The 23,520-nt window shown below is 35.5% G+C and overlaps 1 protein-coding gene across 4 annotated transcripts in view; it reads right to left on the bottom strand.

Moving 5' to 3' along the window:
• Positions 1 to 23,520, bottom strand: part of ARHGAP20 (Rho GTPase activating protein 20) — a 142,111-nt gene that overhangs the window by 27,821 nt on the left and 90,770 nt on the right. For 3 of the 4 annotated variants that reach the window (XM_024131298.3, XM_024131299.3, XM_007115285.3), the window contains exons 5-9: positions 12,207 to 12,248; positions 11,215 to 11,299; positions 8,094 to 8,171; positions 3,785 to 3,851; positions 1,244 to 1,432 (exon numbers count right to left, since the gene is read on the bottom strand). In XM_024131298.3, coding sequence (XP_023987066.1) covers positions 1,244 to 1,432; positions 3,785 to 3,851; positions 8,094 to 8,171; positions 11,215 to 11,299; positions 12,207 to 12,248 — 461 coding nt within the window. The remainder of the gene's footprint in view (positions 1 to 1,243; positions 1,433 to 3,784; positions 3,852 to 8,093; positions 8,172 to 11,214; positions 11,300 to 12,206; positions 12,249 to 23,520) is intronic. The other variant, XM_007115287.4, reaches the window with a different exon arrangement.

Here is a 23,520-nt window from a genome sequence, read left to right as displayed (position 1 = left end):
AGCCTAATTATAAAGGCAACATTCCCTTTATATCTTTAATGAATACTAACAACAGACCTATTAATAAATTAATTCAACAAATATTTATTGGATGCTTTTTTATATATATATATGCAGACACTGTTCCAGGTGCTGGGAATATAGCAGTAAACAAAACAGACCAAACTCTCTGCCTTCATGGAGCTCACATTTTAGTGGATGGAAAACTATAACATCTCTATAATACCCCTCCCAAATGGTCCAAAGATGTGAGTAAATAGACTTAGGGTTCAAAACCTCAATTTACCGCTATAGGAGAGAGGAGGACTAGTGCAAATGTAAGATAAGTTTTTATAGCTGGTGTTAGCAAGATTAGGGAGTCCTGACCAATGACTTCAATAAAGTATAAAGTGTGAGGCTAGGTCATCAAAAGAAAGTGACAGGGTTGGACGTGCATGTGGGGGGGGATGAGTTTAAAACAATGGCCACTGTTCACTGGGTCCCCCAGTTTGTTCAAATTGACAAAAGCAGCTACAAAAATTCAGCATCAATTTTCTACTACCCCACTCACACTTTTTCGTGTGATATATTTTCTTCTATTTTCTACACATCTATTCTCAGACTGAGGGCGTAAAGCTCAAACTTGGGTTAGGGTAATTAATGATGGTCCTCCTATGTTGAAGATCACTTTTATCATTCTGGAGTCTTTATTGTGGTGTGGGTAAGGGATGGTTACGTTCACAGGGATCAGAACAGATTAGTAGACAAAGGAGAGATTTCTGTGGAAATCATCTTAATCTTAACATACTTACCAGTACCAAGATCCAGGTAGGGCATCAGAGGCTCCTGACACCCATCACTGACAGCCTCCTTTTTATAATGTGCCCATTTAGGGGGAACACACAATGCAATGTATTACAGTACAAAGAAAGCATTGAAGCACCTGCAGCACTGCCTGGTGCCTTTGACTCTGCAGTGGGCATAGGTTAAAGGGGAAAGAATAGTGAAGAAAGAAGGAACAGACTCTACTGCAGTCAGTAGCTGCTGATTACAAGTCAGTCACTCCTACTGCTGATTTATAAAACCATCTTCTAAAACTCCATCTTTCCTTTCAAAACACTTAGCAAATTCAAAAGAAAAAATACTTCATCTGGCTGGAAGTTTGGGTCTTTGTCTGTATAAAGGCAAAGAACTTTGAAAACTTTGCTTTCAGGAATGAAAAGTTTTGCTAAAAAAAGGCTCTATGAGGGAGTGGAAAACTCACCACTCAGCTGCTGGGCCACAGCCAGGCGGCTAGGCTTCAGAATGAACTGGCATTGCATCTCTCGGGGCAGCTGTTCCATGAGGAAGGGCTCTTGAAAGTTGGAAGGTGTGGGGGAATCCTTTGATCCCTGCGTCAGGAGTGCAGTGTCTCGAAGATGGCTCATTTTAATTCCATAGGGATATTCATGCCCTACACAGAGAAAAAAATGTAAACATAGACTTTAGGCTGACTGACACCAAGAGCATGTGTGCTACATACTGGAAGGTACTGCAGTTTGCTCCTGTGACTTTTGGTATAAAGAATCCTTTTTTTTGACTTAATGATCACCATGCACACTCTTACAGTTGGAGACCAGTGCATAATGCAGCAGCCTAACCAGAGTAGTCTTTTTTTTTTTTTTTTTGGAGAGGGGAGAAAAAAAAAAACCAAAGAGGAAAAAAATCTTTAAAGAATATCTTGTTTGGGAATGCACAGATTGACTTTAAGTTGCATAATGTTGACTTTTCCTATGTTCACATCTGAGAGTATTTAAAGGTATTCTAGTTTCTCCTTTGACTCTAACTATATCTGTAAATCTTCAGCCAATCCTTGACCTCTGATTTAAAATATTTACCCTACCTATCACACAGCATTATAAGGATCAAATAAGTAAACGTTAGTAGTTAATATTATTTAAATAATAAGGGCAGAAAACTATATATTTCAAGCATCACTATTATTACTATTATTCAACACAAGATATCTTTCTGAAAAAGACATTTTATACTGTTTACTAGTTATATAATTAGAGTTACTCAAGACTCATTAGGACTGGTTTGTTTGATTTACGCTTCCCTCCCACCACTGCCCTCTAAGGTTGTTATTCATAGGCAATAATTAGAAGGAAGACTGCAGGGTATTAGAAAAAGAGACAAGATTCAGAAAGGAATTTTCAAACTAGTAAAACTAAACCCTGGACATCTGACTGCAACATGATTTTTTGCTCTTTAGTACTCTTAAGTAATTGCACTTTTTAAATTAATCCTCACGTACCATTATGCTGTAGACTTAGTTTACGTTTTAAAGAGGGTAAATTCTCTTCTATTCCTGATTTATCACTGAATGTAATTCAGTGAACTCTTCCATTTCCTTTCCATCTGGCATAGGCATACAATGTCAATGTTCCATTAACATCAAATACTACAGCAACTTTCAGGGATTAAGGCAAAAAAAGGACTTCTATGACAGAAATAAAGCAAAATAAATTTATCAAAATAGCCAATAGCTAATCTATAATTGAAGTTTGCAAGGCATGTTAAAATATGCAATGGAGAATTGTTGCTAAGTAACAATCATGTCCCGTGTCCCATGTATTTTTTTAGTGAGAGTTAGAAATGAGCTTGAAGCTGTTTAAGTCTGAGAGTTACCATCTATATAGTTTTAATTAAATTAATATATTTTATTAAAACAATTATTTTATGTACTCATTTGGTTTTTAAACACAGCTTTAATTGTTGCTCATTGACTTTTACAAAAATGACAACATTAAGAAACTGGAAATGGAGTGAATTTTGTCCCCAGCCATGTGCACAATGACTTGCTTTACTTTAAGTCTGAGAATACACATTTCATAGAAAAGTTTGGTTTTAGATTATGCAGATTATTTGAAACCTGAATTACACAGTAGTGATCTCACAGGTAAATGAAAGGGTTCCATGAGATAACTCATATGATATGCTTTGCCCAATTCTGGCAGGATAGTAAGCATTTAAAAATTATTAACAGAAATCATCATCATCACCATCAATCATCAATGTCATCATCTCAAGATCTGCTACAGATACTGTCCCTTATTGTAATTGGTTTATTTCTGTTAACCACACTGAATGGCCTCACTGATCAAGAATATTTTTTAGCTAAATGATTTAAATAAGGTGAAGATGTAACCTATTTACCAATAATTCTTCAAAACAAATGCTGGAAAATTTGGCTAGAGAAATAGCAAAGTAGTTAGTAAAGTAGTAATTGCTAAGTTAGTCAGTGAAGACTAACTAAGAATCTAAATGGTTTAATTTCATTGTCTTTATGATGGCTAGGAAAGTGCTGGGCGCAGGGCAGGTGTTAAATACTCACTGATATTGATTGAGGCATGACTGGAATATAGATAGTTTTCCATAGAGACAAGTAGTAGGTAGGAAAGGGAACAGGGAATTCAAAAACTAAATATGAAAAATAAATATATAGGGAAAAAGGAATACCAATACATATTGCTTTATTTTAGAAAAAAATTTAAAAAGGTTGACAAGATAGTGCTTTTGTAAAGTTTAAAAAAAAGAAGAAAATTTACATTTCTCTTCCCAACTTTACCATTAGCTTCTTGAATGAAGAGATATTATTTGTCTGGCACATAGGAAATATTTGATATTTATTAAATTAATATATGAATATTATAAAAGATTAATATTTAATAGTATTGAAATGTAGGACCATATGACCAATTCTCTGAGACATTTAGAATTATAATTAAAACACAATCAATCCTATATTTTCATAGAAACTTACCAATAAGTGGGTATGGTGCCTCTTCTTTGCCAGAATTGACCCATAACTGGTACTCTCTCTCAGAGCCCTTGGAGATAAAAGAATTAACAATAATTCTTTCACATTTGGTAAATGAATGAGGATACTTTTTTTTTTGTGGCAATTTTATGTTTTGCAAAAAAGAAAAACCAGGGACAATATAAATGCTTTTCAGGTTCATGGGGGTGGATATGGCCTTTGAAGATGGCAGTGCTGATTCCTACAAACCATCTCTCCCTCTCTAATCCCCAACAGAGGACTAAGGAATCCTGCCCTTTTCCCCTAGGGATGACTAGGGATCCATGAACTGCAATAGAATCAGGCCCTCGCTATTATGGGTAGCCCACAGAATATGAAATCATATATATGCCTTTTTACAAAGTAAGCAGAAACTTTCTGGTTTTCTAAAAGGTAAATCTATCTTCTTCAGAGTCCTGCCTTCCGCTATCTCTAAACTTCTCAGAGAATATTGGACTTAATCTCCAACATGTCCCTGCAAAGACAACCTTGTTATCCAGAAAGCCACTACACTGCTGTGTCTGTGATGAAAAAGTAAAGTCTCAAAGGCTGATTATTAGCTTAGCTGCTTCTGAGTTGAAGAAGAATGACCAATGGGCTTTGAGGAGAGGAGATAGGTAGATGGCACAATCCACACTGGCTTTATTTTGGGCAAGTCCAGGCCTAGGGACAGAAAGGACAAGAATTCTGTCTAGAGAATAGGCCCAGTTATGGGGAACAATGAAACTGTTCACTAGCAGAATTACAACCCAGCAATATTGAAACTCCCACTTGAAAGAAATAATACTAAATTATACAGACTTTGCTGTATCCTCTAGAAGATAAAGCAAAAATGTTTTAAATGAAATTACAACAGACTGACAATATTTAATATTCTTGCCTTTATCTTCTGATTAAAAATCAGGACCCTGACGTTATAATGGAGGGTCCTGGCTAGGAGATTACCCCTCCCAATACCCTCCCCTACTCTGTCACTTCCTTCACTATCCCCTAGTCAAAAAATTTTTATTGCAAACAGGAAGAGCAATCTAACAATGATCATTTCTTTTTTTTGTAGTGTCTGAAAACACCGTAATAATCCCTTAGAACAGTACAACCAAACAGCCTCAATTCCTAATTATATTGAACAGAAATATTTTTGGTATGAGATTGATCACTTTATCTAAAAGGAAAGCATAAATAAGAAAATGAGTCATGTCATTAATTAATCTCTCTTCCTTCCCTTAAACTACTCATTCTCTTCCAATGTATAATTATATAAGCTTAGAAATCAATGCAGAGCTGCCTGCTTTATTCAGTGCATATATATTTATTTACATCTTAAATATATTATTAAATTTCACTAAAATAAATCAGATTTATTATTCTAAATTGTGGTTGCCCTGAGTTCTTAAGGGCTTATAATAGCAATGTGTAAAAGCAAACTGAAATACAGTTAAGACTATGGCATATCTTAAGTATATGTTATGTCACATCTTAGTAACACCATGTTTTCATACTTATACAGAATCTCACTCAAGAAATGGTGTTGTTCAAATGCTTCCTTTAGTTCCATCCTTCTGAAAGTCATTCCCTTTAATACAAGTACCTACTGTGTGGTTTTTATATACTGGTAGGGAAGACATGAGAACTTTCCGATTCTTTTTCCTTACCTCAACCTCAAACATTCCAATCTTCCCTATTAATAAAATTTCAAAAACTCACCATTGCCCCATGAAACAGAAAGAAACAGAAAGAAGCAGAAGCTGAAAGCAAAACTGGGGAAAATGTGGTGTCCATACTAAAAATCTTTAAATCCATGATCTAATTCAAAGCTTACCTTTAAATTTACAGATTCAATAGGAGGTACCATTTACCTTATCCTCTGGACCTGCAGCCAGTGAATATGGTTATTAGCTATATGTTCTTTATGTAAAAATTCTACTGTAGAGCAAATCCTTCAGAATTCATCATCCTAAGACTGATTGACTCTTGGGATAAGTGAATAATTAGGTAAGGAGGAAGAACCAGGAGAGGAGATAGGGAAAGAATAGTCATATAGTGACAAGTGAGAAGGAGGGAAGGAGGTTGAAAGGAGAATTTTATACCAAAAAACCCCCTAACTGTATATGTATAGCATATAAAATTAAAATGCATATTATTATCTCTCTAAAATTATAGTCTAATCTTATTATGCTTTTCAGTTCACACAGGTTATAAAATGGGAGTGGAAGAAGAGCACTCAGTATTAAGCTAATATTAAGACTTTACTGTCCTAGGCAAAAGACCTATACTCTGAAAATTATAAAACATTAATAAAAGAAACCAAACATGAGACAAATAAATGGAAAGATAACTCATGTTCATTGATTGGAATATTGTTAAAATGTCCATACTACCCAAAGCAACTGACATTTAATGCAATCCCTATCAAAATACCCATGACATTTTTCACAGAACTAGAACACATAATCCTAAAATTTGTATGGAACCATGAAAGACCCCAAATAGCCAAAGCATTCTTGAGAAAAAAGAACAAAGCTGGAGGTATCATGCTCCCTGGCTTCAAATGATACTACAAAGCTACAGTAATCAAAACAGTATGATACTGGCACAAAAACAGACACATAAATTAATGCAACAGAATAGAGAACCCAGAAATAAACCCACATGTATATGATCAATTAATCTAAAACAAAGGAGGAAAAAATATACAACGGAGAAAATAAAGTCTCTTCAATAGTGGTATTGGGAAAACCAGACAGCTGCACATAAAAACTGAAATTAGAATAATTCCCCTATCATGTACAAAAATAAAGTCAAAATGGATTAAAGGCCTAAATGTTAAGACTGGAAACCATAAAACTCCTAGAAGAGAACAAAGGCAGAACACTTTTTGACATAAACAGTAAATATTTTTTTGCATCTATCTCCCAAGGCAAAACAAATAAAAGCAAAAATAAAGAAATGAGATCTAATTAAAGTAAAAGATTTTACATAGCAAAGGGAGACCACTGACAAAGCAAGAAGACAACCTACAGAATGGGAGAAGATATTTGCAAATGATATGACCGACAAGGGGTTAATATCCAAAATGTTTAAACAGCTCATATAACTCAATATCAAAAAAACAAACAATCCAATCCCAAAATGGCAGAAGACCTGAATAGACATTTTTCCAAAGACGACTTACAGATGTCTAGCTAACAGGCACATGAAAAGATGTTCAACATTGCTAATTATCAGAGAAATGCAAATCAAAACAATAAGATATTACCTCACACCTTTAAGAATGGCTATCATCAAAACAACCACAAGTAACAAATATTTTCAAGGATGTAGATAAAAGGGAACCCTTGTACACTGTTGGTGAGAATGTAAATTGGTGCAGCCCTTGTGGAAAATAGTATGGAGGTTCCTCAAAAAACTAAAAACAGAATTACCAAAAGATCCAGCCATTCCACTCCTGGGAATATATCCAAAGAAAACAAAAACACTAATTTGAAAAGATAAACACACACCAATGTTCACAGTGGCATTATTTATAATATCCAAGATATTGAAGCAACCCAAGTGTCGATCAACAGATAAATGGATGAAGAATATGTGGTGTGTGTGTGTATGTGTATATATGTATAGTGGAATACTACTCAGCCATAAATAAGAATGAAAATTTTGTCATTTGCAACAACATGGATAGACTAGAGAAAGACACTGTATGTATTCATTTATATGTAGATTCTAAAAAATAAAACAAACAAACAGATATAACAAAACAGAAACAGACATACAGAGAACTAGTGTTACCAATGAGTTGTAGGGTAGGAGGAAGGGCAAGATAGGTGAAGGGGATTATGAGGTATAAACTACTAGGTATAAAATAAATAATATACATGGATGTAATGTACAGCACAGGGAATATAGCCAATATTTTATAATAACTTTATATGCAGTATAATCTATAAAAACATCAAATCACTATGTTGTACACCTGAAACTATTAGGTTGGCCAAAAAGTTAGTTCAGGTTTTTCCATACGATGTTACTGAAAAAACCAAACACACTTTTTGGCCAACCCAATAATGTTGTAAATCAACTACACTTCAATTAAAAACAAAACAAAACTCTCAAAAAGAATAAAAAACTTTACTGTCCTTATTTTCTACATTTCTGGGGATAAAATATGACTGGTATCTCTAATAATCAGCTGTCTTATGATGGAAGGGATAATATTTATAAGAAACAAATTATCCAAGTTTGTTTTTAATTAAGAATATCTAGCAGAGTAACTTACAGTTATCCCTAGCATTGGCAGTGACATGTTGATAACTTCGTTTGCTGTATCTGAATTCGTTACTGTTATAGTTTTAGACTGTGGAAAAAAAGAAATAAGAAATACAGCTATAAATAAAGAATTTTAAAACAGGTGAACAAATAATTATTGTCAAATGGTTATCCATAGACAAATCCTGATTTCAAGTGTTGACAGAGTAAAGCACAACTTAAGTAGAACACAAACCCTTGATAATTTACTTTCATTACATTATATATTATGCCTTTTAATAAAACATCTCTTCCTCTTAAAATAAAGAATATATGACTCAAAAATATAAGAACTTAAGCCAGAAATAAAAAGAATAAATATATTTCAGAGAGACAGGACCACGCTCCCAATCAAACAAACAAAAAAAATTAGTGAAGTTGGTCCTCTGCATCATGTCCATGACTATTTCCATTAAGCATTGTGCAGTAAAAAAGGGAGAGCATTAGATTACTTTCTATTTCTTTCTGAGTACTGTTTCACAGTGTGGGTTTTCATTTCTTTGTATGGTAAAGTCAGTTCAGGTAAAATCAGAATAAGAAATGGTTACAAAAGACATCTTTAAAAAACCCCCACTATTTATTGAGCACTTTCTGTATGTCAGGCACTGTGGCTGCTGAGATTTTCATTGTTGAAATTTGTAGAGGCCTTAAAACCAATGAGCCTAGCAAACAAATTGAAAATTTTAGAAAGCTCAATTCTGTTACCAACTCTGCCACTGAATAGGGTATCTAAAATAGCCCTGTGCTAAATGCTAAACTACACTGAGAAATTACTATTTAAAAATAAAGAGTTCACAAGCAAGAGAAATGGAATTAATGAGATTCCGAGATATCTATAGAGTTCACTGAACTCTAAATAGACATTATTTAAATATAAGACAATGCTATGCTATCAAAAAAGAAATATTGGGAGTTTGGGACTGACATGTACACACTGCTATATTTAAAATAGATAACCAAGAAGGAACTACTGTATAGCACAAGGAATTCTGCCCAATACTCTGTAATAACCTAAATGAGAAAAGAATTTGAAAAAGTATAGATACATGTATATGTACTGTGTAACTGAATCACTTTGCTGTACACCTGAAACTAACACAACATTGTTAATCAACTATACTCCAATATAAAATAAAAAGTAAAAAAGAAATATTTACTATGCACATAGGGTAGGTTTTACATATTATAATTACTGGATAAATGAGCAATTAGTGCTGTGTCCCTGATAAGGCTTAAATGGCACAAATAAGTAACATAAATGGAAACAAAATGATCTAAAAATAAAGCTAAGCGAAATCTACTGATAACTCATCACTTATCTCTACACTACAGTATTTATTCTCTATAAGCCTATTACTTGACATGACGAATTGCCTCAAGTTTGTTAACTGATTTCAAATGGTGTTCCTTATAGCTCCAAGGATTAAGCAAAAGTATCTCAGAAATGAACAGGGAAGGCTCAGTGTTTGTCTTCTACTAGAATGGCAGAGATGTTTTACATACTGGGCTTTAACTTGAGATAGAATATCATGAAAGGCTTCTGCTTTTTTCTTTTGAGTCTGAAAACCCTTTCATTTAATTTAAAGAAACACTCTATAAAGTCTTTTGTAAAGTGAAGGATCTATCCTGTAATACTAATAATCACTCCCAATGTACCTGGTTTCTAAGATAATGATTTTTCTTAATATTAGGTATATATGTTCAAAATAATAACTATAGGATGTGTTATTTTTTCCTGCATGCCTCTCAGGTAGACAAAACAAATGAATTTTAGCAGATAAGTGTTCTTTGCCTAGTAAACAAATAAAGAGACAAAACTGAGAATGTGGCTATTTTTTTCCCATATTAGCAGAATTCACTAACAGGTTGTGCATAACTAGAGGCCAAGGATAAAGAATGCTTCTCATACATGCACTGCTATTTGGGGGGAATCACTCTGCAAGCAGGGTTCCTTGAAAGGAGACTCTTGCCACAAAATAACTTCAGAGAGCAAAGAACAGTGTGTCATATCATCATGGACTTTAACCAGGGTACCAGTGATAAAACAGAGCACCCAGTTCAACCACATCTTGTCTTCTTTTCCAAAACCAGTCCTTTCTCAAGCACACACTTTCCATACACTGAAAGTGTTGGAAAAAATTCAAGGGTTTTTCCAAGAAAATCCTGAATGTAACCAACTGCCATAACAACTGAATCAAAGCCGGCAGAAAAACAGTGGTGCTCTTTTCCTCTGTACTTTGCTACAGAAGACGTCTGTAGTCTCATAGCATACACATTTGAGCATTTCCCTCAGGCAGTGACATCTAGCACTCATGTCAGAACATTTGCATGACTTTTGCCCAAAACATAACTGTTTTGTACTACATATTTTTCCACACACAAAACTATTCTGTGTGATCTAGGGCTGCTATGAAGTGTGGCAAACCACAGTATCATAAAAATATTCATTTCCATTTTGTGCATCATTGATAACATCTTGGCATGATATTTCAGTCATAAAATTCCACATAATAACTAGGGCTAAATAAACTTAATTTTTATTGACCAAAATGATAAAAACCATGAGGTAGAATATGCTGATCCATTAAAAATGTTATCTCTCCCAGCTCATCCATTTATTAACCTGAGGAATTCAATACTTAAAAGCTCAAAGAATGAAGAACTTTCCAAAACCCACTCTCTACTTAAGAAGTGACAGGTTGGAAAAAATTGCTTAATACTAATAGGAAATATCTCCTTGTGGAAATGTCTTTACTACAAGCCTCTGCAGCTGCTACTGAAAGGATCCAGAGAAACATTAATGCCAGAGGGAGGAAAGAGACATCTGACAGGCAATATTCTTTCCAAGTGTAAATGTTAAATACTGTAATTAATATGAATTTCTCTTGCTTCATTTTCTCTAGGGTTACTTTTCATATGAACAAAGATACCCCAGAAAATGCACTTTCTCATAATGGTATTTCTAAATGCCTACCTTCCACAGCACATACACAGACTGTCTGTCTGTCTGCCTGCCTGTCTCTCTTTTTATCCATGGTGCTCTGCCTTATGCAGGGACTTGGAATTTAATTTTCTGGCTTAGAAACACTTACATAGGCACAATTCCCAATGTCCTTGGCGAAGATTTTGAGGGGAATGCTCTTCGGGTAGTCCTTCTCTTTCTCTAGATTGATGTATCTAATCAAATGCAACAACAACCCAAAACAACACTGAGTCAGATGGATTTTGCCAATGGCTTATTTTTAAATCAATCTATTTTGCTAATATTTTCAATATACTTATATGTTATTTTTAAAAAGACAGATGGAGAGACTCAGCAAAGTCAGATTACATTATGGGTTGGAAGAGAATTTCTAAAAATTCTCAGGACATTAGGCATGGGCACAAAAAAGAAGAGGAGATCCATTTCAACTGAGGCTCGAGAAGTACAGTCAGGTTAAGGCACCTCTGGGTGGTGTTTTATCCTCAAAGCTTCCCTACCTTCTCTGGACAGGCCCAGAATCTTAGTGATAAGTACAGGAGCGTATATAATACTTTACTAGACCAAACCAAAACAATGGCCTTTTATTTCTCATTGAGCTCTCCAGTGCAGTATATATCTTGGTCGTCTCCATGCTTGGGAAGGGAGAGAAAGGAAGGACTATAGGAATAAGAGATGAACCTCAATTGACCATTTTAGTCTGAATGCTCAAAGGTAGGGAAAATAATTGAATTTTGAGGTCCTCAGCAGAAAACCTCCATGTATGGAAGCTTAATACATGCTTTGAGGAAACTGTTAGCTCCACATGGTAGGTTGGAGACACCGAAAGAGATGGGAGAGATTACTGACTAATTTCTGTCTAGAATGATCTAATCAGACCTCAGTGTTCTCCTTCCTAGTAAGAAAGAAATACATGTAATGACAGAACATTATTTACAGTAAGTAGTTGCTAGTGTACAGTCTAAACAGCTTATTTTGAGGACAAATGAACAATTTCTACTAAGGCAAAGGGGGATAGTTTGGGGCACATCCCTGCAGAGAAAAATTTAATTCATTCAACTACAACTTAAAGATTAAAAAATATATATATACTGGAAAAAATACCTCTGAAGGAGAGAGAGCCATTTGTCCTTCTGTTCTGGAGAACTACAATCAAAGAAAATGGGAGACAAAATTAAACGACATAAAATACTTATTTCTAACAAATTAAGATTGTCAATCCAAAAGAAATATCAACAACCTGTTGTTATTGATGTGGGTGCACACAACTGCAACCCTGGCATGATTGTGTTCTGAAGAACCCTGAAGTGAAAATGCCCATTAGGCAGAACTACACAGTTAAGTGTAGTTTTATTAAAACCTCTTGGAGAGATCCAAGACAGACCCACTTTCTTACTTTATGGCTCTTTTACAAGTGGTATCCTGATAGTGGAAAGAGTACTTGATTTGGAATCCAAACACCTTGTTTCAAAAATATATGCAAGATATATCATCATGGGCAAATCACTTAACATCACTAAGCTTCGATTTCCACATCTGTAAAACTGTGCTAATTATCTCAGAGTGTTTTTGTAGTTTTAAGTGCCATGCAAATAGAAAATATGCTTCATTTGAGATTAAAGAGGTTAAGGAGAAATCTGGCACATCGATGGAAATATCTTGGCCCAGAAACCAGTTGGTTGTCAGGAAAAGAAACACTTATTTCTCTATACATATGGCAGAACTATAATTTAGCCAATGAGTTCATAGAACTTATTCTTAATTACTATAATCCTCTGATTAAGATCAATTTATTAACAACTAAATAACAATTATTAATTTTATTGCTGAAGTCACTGCTGCATTTATATACACTACCAAATGTAAAATAGATGGCTAGTGGGAAGCAGCCGCATAGCACAGGGGGATCAGCTCTGTGCTTTGTGACCACCTAGAGGGGTGGGATAGGGAGGGTGGGAGGGAGGGTGACGCAAGAGGGAAGAGATATGGGAACATATGTATATGTATGACTGATTCACTTTGTTGTAAAGCAGAAACTAACACACCATTGTAAAACAGTTATACTCCAATAAAGATGATAAAAAAAATTAAAAAAAATAAAGTTTATTTCTATATGGCCTTATTGCTTATTAGCTTTTAAAACCATGTTTCTAATCTTCTCAAAGAAGTTGGAAACCCTAGTTATTTTCTTGTTCCAGAAAAATATACTTAACAAATATTTGTAATTTGTTTCTTTGTAGCTTAGCAATTTTCTCCATAAGCAATCTCCCAGAATGGGTAATCAGAAAGTGCATTATATCTCTTTTGCCACTGACCAATTTTCATCTTTCACAACTCCTTACAATCTTTGATGTCTTCTCCTTTCATAAACAGAAGATTTTCTAGGTTCATTTATGTCAAATATTACATTTATTTAGCAAAAATCTGTGTTGAAAAATAGATGAGTTTTCCTTAGACCTTAAAACTTTTTTCAAATCAATTAAAGAAAATTACCCCTTTAAACACTTAGTATTTTTTGAACGTTTAATTGACATGTAAGACACAAACTGTACAATGCTTAAATGTACTGTTTGAAGAATTTTCACAAATTGAACACACCCATGTGACTAGCACCCAGATAATGAAACAGAAAACCACCTTGGAAGGTCTCCCTGTGTTCCTTTTCAGGCACTAGTTCCCACTATACTGACTTCTAACAAAATAGAATAGTTTTGTTTGTTTGGATACTTTATATAAATGTAACCATATAGTATGTACTATTTTGTATCTGGCTTCTTTCATTCAACATTATATTTGTGAGACATCCATATTACTGCATGTGGTTTTAGCTTGTTCATTCTCATTGCTGTACAATGTTCCATTGTTTGAATATGTAGCACACAATTACTTTAAAATAAACAAATTATGAAGGCATCAGGTTAATTCATTGACATTGATTTGGTAATCTTCTTATATTTTCCCCATCTCCTGCTCTATGCAAGAATCCAGGACTTCTCTTTCCTTAGTAATTATTCATCTCAGGCATTTTTACAGAACTAAAAGTGGAAGTACTCCAAAATCAAGGTTAGCTCTGAGTTTAATAAGAACCTATGATAAGAGCCAGGAGAAAATTCCCTCTAACTTGGGAGGAGATAGAGTCTGTTATCCCTAAGAGGTAGCTGGGAACCATATGTCACTCAGTTGAGGTGCCTAAAGAAACAGAAAGTCCCCAGAGGAAATGGTTATAAGGAGCAAGTGGGGAGGCTTGTTCCTATGCACCAAGGTTTTTACATCAGCTAAGATACCTGCAGCCCACAAGTGTCAAAGAATCAGAGCATCTCAGATGTCAAAGAACAACTCTGGGCATAGCAGAGATAATGTCAGCAGTGGCCACAAAGAGACTGAAGGTCAGACTTTTCATCTGTTTTGAAGACATCACAGAAGTCTCCCATATCCTGGTTCTACCCTAAGAAAACAGGGCCTCCGGTACTAAGAAAACAGGGGCTCCAGTAAAGAAGAAAATTTAATTTCCTAAAAGCCTGGCAAAATGGAGGCTCAAGGTAGGTTTTAATTTGATATATACATAAACAGGCTTTTGCTGCATACCCAAGTTTGCAGAATAAGATTCATACTAGGTACCTAATTTAAAATATTATTCTTCTGATTCTTCCTGTAGATAGATCTTTGTCAGATTTAAATACTTTCTGTATCTTCTAAACAACGTTCCCATCTTACTGTATAGTTATCTTAAAATTAAGGTCCACTTCCTATTTTTCTGACAGATATAGATCCTAGGTTTGTGAATCAGGGTCCAAGTAGTGATAGAGATATGACATTCCTTTCAGCCTTTTTCAAAATGTGGTATCTACCCCATTTCCAAAGGTAAAGCATGGGAAGTTCACATTTATTGGCTGCTCTTCCCCCAATCTGACTTAACTGGGAATTCCTTACAGATTCTGACAGTTGATTGTCAGTCTTAGATTTCAAAGCTATTAGTCTACATTTTTGTTTCTTTATAGATATTAGAGTGACTGGCTATGAAAGACTGCTTCTTGAGCTGCTAGCCTGACAGCATTTTAAAGTAATCATGAACTAGATTTTCTTAATATTTCCTGATATATAAATGATTTCTGATGTTCTTTACTCCTTGGTAAGGATCTGAGCCACTCTCTTATATCATTTCACTTCAGACTGAAAAATTTCTGTCAGCATTTATTTTTTTGTAGTACAGTTCTGCTGTTGATAAATTCTTAGAGTTTAAAAACTTTTTTGAAGGATATTTTTGCTAGATATGCTATTCTAGGTTGAAAGCTTTTTCTTTAAATACTTAATTTTTTAACTGAAGTATAGTTGAATTACAGTATTATATTTGAGGTGTACAGTATAGTGATTCAGTATTTTTATAGATTATATTACATTAAGGGTTATTATAAAATAATAATTATAACTCCCTGTTCTGTTCAATATATCCTTGTTGCTTATTTATTTTATACAGGGTAGTTTGTATCTCTTAATCCCATACCCCTAACGTGCCCCTCCCCCCTTCCTTCTCCCCACTGGTAACCATTACTTTGTTTTCTGTATCTTTGAGTCTGTTTCTGTTTTTCTATATCCATTCATTTGATTTACTTTCTAGATTCCACATATAAGTGATATTACACAGTATTTGTCTTTTGTTGACATACATCACTAAGCATAATATTCTCAAGGTCCATTCACATTGCTGCAGATGGCAGAATTTCATTCTTTTTTATGTCTGAGTAATACTCTATTGTGTGTGTGTGTGTGTGTGTGTGTGTGTGTATGTATATGTAAATATACACCACATCTTTATCCATTCGTCTGTTGATGGACACTTGGGTTGCTTCCATATCTTGGCTATTGTAAATAATGCCATTATGAACATTGGGTACATGTATCTTTTTGAATTAGTGTTTTTGTTTTCTTTTTCTGTATATATATCCAGGAGTGAAACTGCTGGATCCTATGGTAGTTTTTAGTTTTTTTGAAGAGCCTCCATACTGTTTTCTACAGTGGCTGCACCAATTTACATTCTCACCAACAGTGTACAAGGGTTCCCTTTTATCCACATCCTCGAAAACATTTGCCACTTGTGTTCTTGTTGATGACAACCATTCTGAAAGGTGTGAGGTGATATCTCATTATTGTTTTGATTTACGTTTCTCAAATAATTAACGATGTTGAGCACCTTTTCATGTGCCTGCTGTGTCATCTTTGGAAAAATGTCTATTCAGGTCTTCTGCCTATTTTGGGATTGGGTGTTTGTTTTTTTTGATAGTGGGTTGCACGAGCTGTTTAAATACTTTAGATATTATCCCCTTGTTCATCATATTTTCAAATATCTTCTCTCATTCTGTAGGTTGTCTTTTTGTTTTGTCAGTGGTCTCCTTTGCTATGCAAAAGCTTAGTTTAATTAGATCTCATTTCTTTATTTTTGCTTTTATTTATTTTACCTTAGGAAATAGATTCAAAAAAATATTGTTACTGTTAATGTCAGAGTGTTCTGCCTATGTTTTCTTCTATGAGTTTTATGGTTTCTGGTCTTGCATTTAGGCCTTTAATCCATTTTGATTTTATTTTTGTATACAGTATGAGGGGATGTCCCGATCTCATTGTTTTACATGTAGATGTCCAGTTTTCCTAGTACCACTTATTGAAGAGACTTTATTTTCTCCATTGTATATTCTTGCCTCCTTTGTTGTAGATTAACTGACTGTAGGTGTGTGAGTTCATTTCTGGGCTCTCTACTGTATTCCATTGATCTATGTATCTGTTTTTGTGTCAGTATCATGCTGTTTTGATTATTGTAGCTTTGTAGTACAGTTTGAAGTCTGCGAGGGTGATATCTCCAGCTTTGTCCTTTTTTCTCAAGGTTGCTTCAGCAATTCAGGGTCTTTTGTATTTCCATATAAATATTAGGATTATTTGTTCAGTTCTGTGAAAAATGTCATGGGTATTTTCATACAGATTGCAATACATCTGTAGATTGCTTTGGGCAGTATGGTCACTTTAACAATATTAATTCTTCAAATCGAAGAGCATGGGATATCTTTCCATTTCTCTGTATCATCTTCAATTTCCTTCAGTGTTTCATAGTTTTCAGTGTATAGGTCTTTCACCTCCTTGGTTAAGTTTATTCCTAGGCATTTTATTCTTTTTGATGTGATTTTAAACGGGATTGTTTTCTTGCTTTCTCTTTCTGATAGTTCAGTATTAGTGTATAGAAAAGCAACAGATTTATATATATTTAGCTCATATCTTGCAACTTTGCTGAATTCATTTATTAGTTCTAATAGTTTTGGGTGGAGACTTTAGGGTTTTCTATACATAGTACCATGTCATCAGCATAGTGACAGTTTTACTTCTTCTCTTCCACTTTGGATGTCTTTCATATCTTTTTCTTGTCTGACTGCTGTGACACAGACTTCCAATACTATGTTAAATAAAAGTGGTGAGAGTGAGCATCCTTGTCTTGTTCCTGAATTTAGAGGAACAATAGTTTTTCACCATTGACTATGATGTTAGCTCTGGGATTGTCATAATGCTCTTTATTATGTTGAGATATGTTCCCTCTAATCCAACTTTGATGAGGGTTTTTATCATGAATGGATGTTGAATTTTGTCAAATGCTTTTTCTGCATCTATTGAGATGATGATGTGAGTTTTATCTTTCCATTTGTTAATGTGGTATATCATACTGATTGATTTTCAAATGCTGAAGCATCCTTGTGTCCCTGGAATAAATCCCACTTCATCATGGTGTATGATTCTTTCTATATACTGTTGGATTCCGTTTGCTAATATTTTGTTATGGATTTTTGCATGTATATTCATCAAAGATATTGGCCTGTAATTTTCTTTTTTTGTAGTGTCTTTGCCTGGTTTCGGTATCAGGGTAATGGTGGCCTCGTAGAATGAGTCTGGGAGTGCCCCTTCCTCTTCAATTTTTTGGGATAGTTTGAGAAGGATAGGAATTAACTCTTCTTTATATATTTGGTAGAATTTTCCTGTGAAGCCATCTGGTCTTGGACTTTTGTTTGCTAGTAGGTTTTTTTAAATTACAAATTCAATTTCAGTACTAGTGATCAGTCTGTTCAAACTGTCTGTTTCCTCTTGATACACTGTTAGCAGGTTGTATATTTTTAGACATTTGTCTATTTCTTCTAGGCTGCCAATTTGTTGGACAACTGTTCACAGAGTTCTTTTATGATTTTTGTATCTCTGTGGTATTAGTTGTTATTTCTCCTCTTTCATTTCTTATTTTGTTTCTTTGGGTCCTCTCCCTTTTCTTCTTGGTGAGCCTAGCTAAAGGTTTATCGATTTTGTTCATCTTTTCAAAAAATCAGCTCTTGGTTTTATTGGTCTTTTCTATTTTTCTTTGGTTTCTATTTTATTTGTTTCCTTTCTGTTCCTTACTATTTCCTTCCTTCTGCTGACTTTTAGCTTTCCTTGTTCTTTTCTTTCTATTCCTTTAAATGGTAGGTTAGGTTGTTTGAGATTTTTCTTGTTTCTTGAGGAAGGCCTGTATTGCTATAAGCTTCCCTCTTAGAACTGCTTTTGCTGCATCTTATAGATTTTGGAGTGTTGTGTTTCCATTTTCATTTTTCTCAAGGTATTTTCTTATTTCTTCTTTGATTTTAGCATTGTCCCATTGGCTTTTCAGTAGCATGTTGTTTAGCCTCCAAGTATTTGTGCTTTTCACATTTTTCTTTCTGTAATTGTTTTCTAGTTGTTACTGGAAAAGCTGCTTGATATAATTTCTATCCTGTTAAATTTGCTGACACATGTCTTCTGGCCTAGTATGTGATCTATCCTGGAGAATGTTCCAGGTACACTTGAAAAGAATGTGTATTCTGCTGGTTTCGGTTGGAGTGTGCTGTAGCTATCTATTAAGTCCCCCTGGTATATTATGCCATTTAAGACCACTGTTGCCTTAATTATTTTCTATCTGGATGATCTGTCCATTGATGTAAGTGTGGTGTTAATATCCCCTACTATTATTGTATTACTGTCAGTTTCTCCCTTTATGTCTTTTAATATTTGCTTTACATGTTTAGGTGCTCCTGTATTGGGTGCATATATGTTAATGAGTATAATATCCTCTTCTTTTATTGATCCCTTTACCATAAAATAATGCCCTTTTTTGTCTATTGTTATACCGTTTTAAAAAATCTATTTTGTCTGCTATGAGTATTGAGATTCCAGCTTTCTTGTCTTTTCCACTTGTATGAAATATATTTTCCCATGCCTTCACTTTCAGTTTGTGTGTGTCTTTAGCTCAGAAGTGAGTCTCTTGTAGGCAGCATATAGGTGGGCCTTGCTTTTTTTTTTTTAAATCCAATCAGCCAGATATGTCTATTGATTGGGGCATTTAGTCCATTGACATTTAAGGTAATTATTAATAGGTATGTACTTATTGCCATTTTATTACTTGTTTTCTGGTTGGTTTTTGTAGTTCTTCTCTTGTCATTTCTTCTCTTTCTGTTTCTTCCCTTGTGGTTTTATGATTTTCTTTAGTAGTATGCTTGTGTTCTTTTTAGTTTTTGAGTATCTATGGTAGGTTTTTGATTTGTGGTGACCATGGGGTTCATATATGTTGACCTACAACTACATCTACTTATTTTAAACTGTAGTCATTTAAGTTCAAACACATCCTAAAAGATCTATATTTTTTACTCCCCCCTCCTACATTTTGTGTTTTTGATGTCATATTTTACATTTTTATGTTTATCCCTTAACTGTTTATTGTGCTTATAGCTACTTTCACAATTTTTTGTCTTTTTATTTTCATATTAGCTTACTTAAGTGGTTGATCCTCAGTTCTTACTATTATTTGCCTTTCCTAGTGGAATTTTCCCTTTCCTATAGATTCTTACTTATTTTCCACTTAGAGAAAACCCTTTAACATTTATTTTAGGGTAGGTTTAGTACTGATGAATTCTTTCAGTTTTTGCTTTCTGTGAAGTCCTTTATCGCTCCTAAGACTCCAAATGATAATCATGCTGGGTAGGTAGCATAGGTTGAAAGTTTTTCCCTTTCAGCACTTTGAATACATCATGTCACTCCTTCCTGTCCTGTTTGGGATCCTCTGTGCTTCCTGTACCTGGGTATCTGTTGCTGTCTTCAGGTTTGGGAAGTTTTCAGCCATAATTTCATGAAATATATTTTCAATCCCTTCCTTCCTCTCTTTTCCTTCTGGGACTCCTATAATGTGAATGTTGGTAAGCTTAATGTTATCCCAGAGATCTTTTAAACTTTTCTCATTAAAAATTTTTTTTCTGTGCTGATCAGGTGATTTTTATTATTCTATCTTCCAGGTCACATAGTCTGCTATTCCTTTTATTGTGTTTTTTATTTTTGTTATTGAATTCTTCATTTCTAACTGGGTCTTTTCACATTTTCTAGATTCTTGTTAAAAATTTTCACTGTGTTCATTTATTTTTCCCTAATCCAGCTAATACTTTTACTACAAACGCTTTGAATTCTTTGTCTGATACATTGTTTATTTGTTTCATTATTTATTTCTCTCAGGGGTTTTCTCTTATTTCAGTTGAGACCAGTTCCTCTGCCTTTTCGTTTTGCTTAATGTTCTCTGCCTCTGTGAATTTTGGTGAAACACTTACATATGATATTCTTGAACTGGTGTACTTATGTGGGAGCATCTCTATACAGACTGTGTGTGCCCAGTGCCTTTGGTGGGAGAGCTGGATTTGATGTGGATGCAAGTCACATTTTTCCTCAGTGTGTGTTGGCAGCTATAGCCTTGGTAGTGAGTGTGGCTGGAGATGGATAGGCTAGAGCTGAAGCTACGTGTGAGGCAGGACTTCCTCTCTGCTCAGTGGGTCTCAAGTTGCTGCAGCAGAAGCCCTGAGATTCAGTCTTGAGCTGGCTCTGTTCCTGTTAAGTGTGTGCTTTCAATTCTCCAAGCACTGGGACCCTTGCTCCAGAGGGGGCAGTGCTGATGCAAGGGGGCCCCATGTTGGCTCTTGGCTAATGTTGGCCTCAGACAGATATCTGAGCTGTCTCTAATCTGCTGCCTGTGCAGGAATCTGCAATTGTTTTCCTTAATCTGCTCATAGGCAGCCTTGGGTCCAAGTTCCCTTTGTCCTTCTACCTCCTCTCCACCTCACTGGGGAGCTGTACTGCAGGGCAAGTGGGGTCCATGTGAACTCTCTCCATATATCGGGGCATGAGCAGTGGTGGACTGGCTGTTGTATAGCGTTCTGGGCTGCTTCTGATGCACTACTTAAGTAAGTACCAACAAAGGACACTGCCATCCCACCCAGATGCCACCCCGGGACCAAGTTGCCTTTGGTGGTCCAAGCTCTGTCTTTAGTCATGGCAGCCCTTGCTCCAGTGGGGAGTTGCAACATGGAGTAAGCGGGGCTTCAGCATTCACTCTGCCAGAGCCGAGGCGCACACTGAGGTGGTCATAGGAAACTGGCAGCCACTAGAGTGATCCTTTATCGGCCCTCTCCAATCTGCCTCAGGGGCAAGTCAGCTTGTGTGTGTGTGTGTTTCTGGGTATGGGTGTGCAAGCAGAGTCTAAGTTTTCCACAGCCCTCCTGTTAATTCCAGCAGTCTTCCAACCAGCCAAGGGGGTTGGTCTCCCCTGTGTAGGACGCCAGGAGTGGAATGCCCAATCTGTGGCTTGAACTGCTCACTCCCCAGGGCAGGTCTCTGCCTGTGTAATCTTCCTTTTCCTCTGAGTCCCTTCCCAGTGGCAAGGTCCCGGCCTGATCACTTTTCTTCCCTTCCTACCTGATTACGTGTGGATCTTTCTTACAGCCTTGGTTGTACAGAAGTCTTTCTGCCAGTTTCCAGTTAGTTTTCAGTGAGAATTATATCACACATAGATGTATTTTTGATGTGTTCGTGGAGGGAGGTAAGTTCCATATCCTCCTACTCTGCCATCTTGATCAATCTAATGAGTCTTTAAACACTTTAAAGATGTCATTTCACTGACCTCTGAAACAGCCATAATTTCTGATGAAAAAAACTACAGTGAGGCAAATTGTTGTTCCACTATATGTAATGTGTTGTTTTTATCTGGCTGCTTTCATGATTTTCTCTTATCTTTGGTTTATAGCAGTTTGTCTATAACATGAATAGGTGAAGTTTTCTTCACATTACTCCTATTTAGGGTTCACAGAGCTTACATTTATGTCTTTCACCAAATTTGGGAGGTTTTCAAACCATTATTTATTCTGCCACATTCCCTGTCTCTCCTCTTTCTAGAATTCCTGTTACATGTATGTTATACATTTTGGTTTTCGTACAAGTCTCTGATGTATTTTTCATTAAAAAAATCTTTTTTTTTCCTCTCTTCCTCAGAGTGGACAATTTCTATTGATATACCTTCAATTTCACTGACTCATTTCTCTTTCATTTCCATTTTGCAACTAAAGCCACAGAGGGAATTTTTTAAAATTTAAGATACAATTTTTAGTTCTAGAATTTTCATTTGGCTTTAAAAAATATTTTCTATTTCTCTGCTGAGATTTCCTATCTTTTCATTCATTGCAATTGGCTTTTCCTTTTACCTACTGAGCGTAGTTATAAGAGCTGCTTTAAAGTTCTTTTACAGTAATTCCAAAAAATAGATCATCTCAGGATTGGCTTCTATTTGTTATCTTTTTCCTTTTCAGGTTCTTCATATGTTAAAAAATTTTAGATTACATTCTAGACATTATAAATGTTGTGTTTTAGAAACTCAGTTTTGTTATATTTGCAAAATAATGATGTTTTTGTTTTAATAGACAACTAACTTTATTAGATTCAAGCTGCAAACTCTATTTCACCTGTGTTGAGCAGCACCTCAGTTCAGTTCTTTTAGCCTTAGCTTCAAGCTCCTTTAAAGTCTGTTCCATGCATGTGTGGTTCAGCATTCAGCCAGAGACTAGGCAGAGTCTAAACAAAAAATTTGGAGCTTCCTTTCTCTGATACTCTTCTTTTTGAGATTTCCTCCCTCACATTCTTATGGCTGTGGCTGACCCAGACTCTGTACTTTGGTGTTTCAGCCCAGAAAGACTGGGTTTTTGTCAGTTTAGTTGCTCTGCACCATGATCTGACTGCAGCCTTTCCTCAGGTTAATAATGCCTTAAAAACAGAAAACTTGCCCAGTGCTAGTGCTTCCCTGATGGCACAGTGGTTAAGAATCCACCTCCCAATGCAAGGGACACGGGTTCGAGCCCTGGTCCGGGAACATCTTACTTGCCATGGAGCAACTAAGCTCCTGTGCCACAACTACTGAGCCTGTGCTCTAGAGCCCACAAGCCACAACTTACTGGGCAAGCCCACGCGCCTAGAGCCTGCACTCTGCACCAACAGTAGCCCCCACTTGCTGCAACTAGAGAAAGCCCACGTGCAGCAATGAAGACCCAACACAGCCATAAATAAATAAATAATAAAATTTTTT

The sequence above is a fragment of the Physeter macrocephalus genome, chromosome 16 (genome assembly GCF_002837175.3).
Source record: "Physeter macrocephalus isolate SW-GA chromosome 16, ASM283717v5, whole genome shotgun sequence".
NCBI classification, from domain to species: Eukaryota; Metazoa; Chordata; class Mammalia; order Artiodactyla; family Physeteridae; genus Physeter; species Physeter macrocephalus.
The sequence above is the reverse complement of the archived record's forward strand: the minus strand, read 5'-3'. Positions and strand labels throughout refer to the sequence as shown.